Source organism: Vicia villosa, unplaced genomic scaffold, assembly GCF_029867415.1.
Source record: "Vicia villosa cultivar HV-30 ecotype Madison, WI unplaced genomic scaffold, Vvil1.0 ctg.000591F_1_1_3, whole genome shotgun sequence".
Classification (NCBI taxonomy): domain Eukaryota; kingdom Viridiplantae; phylum Streptophyta; class Magnoliopsida; order Fabales; family Fabaceae; genus Vicia; species Vicia villosa.
Genome location: NW_026705271.1, coordinates 15,014 through 19,986, shown reverse-complemented (window position 1 = coordinate 19,986; position 4,973 = coordinate 15,014). Strand labels below are relative to the sequence as shown.

The 4,973-nt window shown below is 38.9% G+C and overlaps 1 protein-coding gene across 1 annotated transcript; it reads left to right on the top strand.

The window, feature by feature from the left end:
• Window positions 1-896: 896 nt before the first annotated feature.
• On the top strand, window positions 897-2,726 carry LOC131629694 (uncharacterized). The gene is made up of 2 exons (XM_058900477.1): window positions 897-1,631; window positions 1,839-2,726. The coding sequence occupies exons 1-2, from the start codon at window positions 897-899 to the stop codon at window positions 2,724-2,726; spliced, it is 1,623 nt and encodes a 540-aa protein (XP_058756460.1).
• Window positions 2,727-4,973: the final 2,247 nt, after the last annotated feature.

Genomic DNA, 4,973 nt, shown 5'->3' with positions numbered 1-4,973 from the left:
TCCTGAAATATGTGAATGGTACTTGTGAATATGGAATGCTCTACTCTCATGGGTGTGAACCTATTCTCACTGGATATTGTGATGCAGATTGGGCTGGAAGTGCTGATGACAGAAAAAGTACTTCAGGAGGATGTTTCTTCTTGGGTAATAATCTTATTTCATGGTTTAGCAAGAAACAAAATTGTGTGTCCTTGTCCACTGCAGAGGCAGAATACATTGCAGCAGGAAGTAGTTGCTCTTAGCTTGTTTGGATGAAACAAATGTTAACAGAATACAATGTCACACAAGATGTCATGACATTATATTGTGACAACTTAAGTGCCATTAACATTTCAAAGAATCCCATTCAGCATAGCAGGACCAAGCACATTGATATTAGACATCACTACATTAGAGATCTTGTTGAAGATAAAATAATTGCCTTGGAACATGTTGCTACAAACCTTCAATTGGCTGACATTTTCACAAAAGCCTTGGATGCAAATCAATTTGAAAATCTAAGAAGCAAACTAGGCATTTGTCTTTGTGAAGGATTATAGCAATTAATTGGGTGTGGGGCCAGCAATATTTCTCTCTCCAAATCTTTGATATCATTACACATTAAAGTGTATTTTCCCCCCTTTTTGCAAGTTACCCAAACGGTTTCCATTCCTCCAAAACCTCTCCTCCACTCTCACGCTATCCCTCTGTGTTGCTGCATTCACAATCCCTTACCCAGCTTTCCACTTTCTCTCACCATGTCTCAGAGTTCTCCCTCAAAGAAATCTTCTCCTACCTCTGAAACAGCATCAGGTTCTAGGGCACCAAATGTTGTGAGTGATCAAGATGTTGTGCTGGATGTTGTGCCATTGAACTCTGTTCCTGCTACCGATACTGTTCGTAATCCACCAAGAAAGATGCATGCAAGAAAATCAACTGGGGGATCTGTTCCTGAAACCTTTTCTGTACAAGGTAGAGAGGGTTCTGCTTATGTTCACAATGCGATCGCAGGTATTGTCACAAGAATCTTGAATGAAGGGCACAAGGTTGATGGGATATCTGTCCCTCTAGCCCAGATATCTGCCTCTGAGAACAGCAAAGATGATCAAGGTGGTCAAGATGATGCTAGCAAAGATCAGGGTGATGTTGAGACATTGGTTGATAACACTGATGAGAAGAACCCAGGTGCCAAAGAAGTTGAGACATCTGAAGCTATTAATGTTGAAACATCTGGTACTAAAGATGCTGAAGTTCTTGAGCCTGAGAAAGCTGAAGAGGTTCCTATTGCTGCTTCTAAAGAAACCCCTAATGAAGGTCCTACTGTGCATGATGTTGTGAATCTGGATGATTTGGATGATTCTATTGACATTGCTGATGATGAACTCATCTCTAGCATCTCTCATAGAGTCAAGACTCGTAAGGGCAAACAGGCTTGTGATCAAGATTTCTCCAAACCTCAGGTTACTCCTCAAAAGAAGGTCACTATAAAGAAGGTCAAGAAGGTCCTTGCTGAACCTTCAACCACAGGGAGCAAGGCTACTGTGAAGAAGAGGAAGGAAAGAAGTGGTTCTGTCCCAGAAGATGATGTCTTAAGTGATGTCCCTGACATCCCATCCAAGAAGAAGATTGCTGTCACAAAGTCCTCCATAAAGGTTCGTGATGTTCCTTTGGATAACATTTACTTGCACTATGCTTCAAATGTTATCCAGTGGAAGTTTGTCTATCAAAGAAGGCTGGCTCTGTAAAGAGAATTAGCAAATGATGCTCTGGAATGTCAAGAGGTCATGAAGCTCATCAAGGCTGCAAGTTTGATTAAAACTGTTACTCATTTTTCAAAGTGTTATGAAATGCTGGTGAAGGAATTTATTGTGAATTTGTCTCAAGATTGTGGTGATGGAACAACTGATGATTTTCATAAGGTGTATGTTAGAAGAAAGTGTATAGATTTTTCCCCTGCTGTTATCAACCTATATCTAGGTAGAGATGCTGAGGCTCAACCTGAGCTTGAAGTGACTGATAATGAGGTTTGCAAGGTAATCACTGGTGGTAAGGTTAAGAAGTGGCCCATAAAGAGCAAACTGTCTGCTAGTTCTCTTAATGTCAGGTATGCATTGCTGCACAAAATTGGTGCTGCTAACTGGGTGCCTACCAATCACACTTCCACCATTACTGTTGGCCTAGGAAGATTCATATATGCTGTGGGAACCAAGACAAAATTTGACTATGGGACCTACATATTTGATCAAACTATGAGGCATGTTGGTACCTCTGCTACCAAGCTTCCCATTGCTTTCCCATCTCTGATATGTGGAATAATCCTCAAGCAACACCCTGGAATTCTGAAAAGTAAAGATTCTGTATGTAAGAGGGAGAGTGCTTTGTCTTTTCACTACAAGCTGCTGCAGAGGTCTGATGACAAGACATCTGCTGGGACATCACAACCCAGCAAATCTGTGAACAAAGTTCTTCTTATTGCTGAGCTAAAAGAGACTTGTCAAGAGTTGGACAACAGGAAGCTGAAACTTGAAAATCTCATCCACAGTCTTGAGCAGTCTACAGATGATGATCTTGCTGGTGAAAAGGGTGGTGACAATATGGATGAAGACAAAGAAGCTGAGGAAGAAGCTGAGGAAGAGGCTGAGGGTGCTGAGAGTGGGAGTAGTGATGCTGCTGAATGGACTAGTAGCTCAAGTGATGACAATCCTGGTGGCTCTAGTGATGAAGACAGTGATGGGTCTGATGATTAGTTCTGTTGAGCTGAATATGCTTTGGCTCCTTTTGTGGCTAAAAAGGGGGAGTAATTGGTAGTGGTAGTGGTTGTTTTGCTGTAATGGTTGTTTTGTTATTTTGGTGATCTTGTGGTTTTTCTTGGACATGGTTATTTTGTGGGTTTTCTTTATTTTGGGTTTTCTCTAGTTCTCCCTGACAATGACAAGTGGTTTCTGTAACAGTTGATTAAGTAAATGTTTTCTGGTTTTCTGGTGATTAATCAAGTTGCTGTTGTTGCTTACAGAATTTATTTTTCTGTTACAGAATTTATTCTTCTGTTGTTGGCTGATGTGTATGCTCTGATATCTGTTTACATCTATTAGTGTTTTAGCCAAAAATTTGCCAAAGGGGGAGTTTGTAGATGTTGTTGATTGGCTGTAATTTTTGGTAAAACTAATTGTGGTTCTATCTTGTCAAAACTGGTGGCATGACATGCATTCTGCTGTTGTGAAGTCTTTCCTTATGCAGGCCTTTACCTGATGTCAAGGCCGATGTCATGACATTTGCAGCTATTCGTTCTTTTCTATTACTATTTATGGTTATGTGATCTGATAAGATCCTATGCGCTTTATTTGGTAATGATGGATTCTGATCTGTTTCAAGGACGTCTTGGATGATTATTATTATTAGTTCCTTGATTTATGGAGATTGGTTTTATTAGGGTTAAAACTATTTTGTGGATCCAAGGCCCAGCTGCTGTTTTGTATGAAGGCTATATATTCCACGCAGGTGCTGCTGTTGACGTTTAGGTTTTTTGTTTGAGAAACTTTTAGAGTTCTTTGTTTTTTAAGTCTTTCGTTGTAGCTTTCTTGTAAGCCAAACAATCATCATGATGATTGTCTTGGTCTAGGCGTTTTGTTTTGAGTTGTAAGAAGTACTCAAAGCTTTTAAGCAAGAGTACTATTGTACTTGATCAAAGCTTTTAAGCAAGATCAAGTTGTGTCCTTGAAGAGTGTCTTCTTTTGTTATTCGTTGGTTAGTTTTCATCACTGCTGTGATTGAGGGGGAGTGAGTAGGATCTCTGGTCTAAGTTGTTTAGATTGAAGTTGCATTGGGTAGATATTAAGTGAAAGGCGTAATCTTGATTTGTATTACCTTTAATTGATATTACTTATAGTGGACTTCCTCCCTGGCTTGGTAGCCCCCAGATGTAGGTGTGTTTGCACCGAACTGGGTTAACAACTTTCCTGTGTTGTTTATCTGTTTACTCTTTGTTCTTTTGTTTAAAAACGTTCAGATTGCAATGTCGTGACATCCTGTTAGACATCGCGTGTCTGAGTCCAAAATTTCACTTTTTTATGAAGAAATGCATGTTTTTTTACTTAACTTTGAATGGTCATAATCTACAACTTTGAATGTGCTCCAAAGCCTCAATTGAAGAGAAAGTCAAAATCTAAAAATTTGTCAATGTGAGAATTTTTCCAAAAGTGAATGGATTTAAGTTATGGAGCCATGAAGTTGCCTACTTTTTCTCCAACACTTGGAAAATTTTCAAAACAGTTTTAAACCTTAAAAGTAAATGACTTTGAGGTCACTTTTCATCATGATCCTTTGAGAATTTGAGAAGATACCAAACAAGAAAGTTGTATAGGATGTTTAGGGATTCCCAAAAAGTACTAAAACTCCTGCATATCATTTGTGAGCAAGGAGATTCGAAGAGATGAAGTTGGACTTCCATTCTTGAATTATAGGTCATTTCCATGAAGAACCAAGTTGCAAATCCATTCCAATCTGCAAGATCCTTGTGTTACAGACCATATAAATTGTAAATCTCCCTCTAATCAGAAGATTACACAAACTTTTAAGCCATTGACCAAGTGTTTTGATCATTGCCCGTTGAATCATTTCATTTCAAGAATAAAGCCATGACTTCCATTCTTGTAAATAGGCTTTAATCACAAAACTCTAAGCCTTGAGTCTTTACATTGTTTGTTCTACACCAAAAGCATTTCAAAACCAACAAGCAACACCCTAATATGCATAAGAGCCTCCCTAATGTCTTGATTAAAGTTTACAAGTACCATGGGAACCACAACTTTCTCATTTCTTCACAAACAAGAAAAGTTATACTATTTGAAATTAGGACAGCCAAATGGTCTGATTCCCCCCCTCCCCCACAAACCACAAATTGTGCCTATAAATAAAGGCCTTTGGTTATGAAACTAAACACACAGAAATTCTTCAAATCACTACCTCACTTGAAAGCTCTAAGATTGTCATTTGTA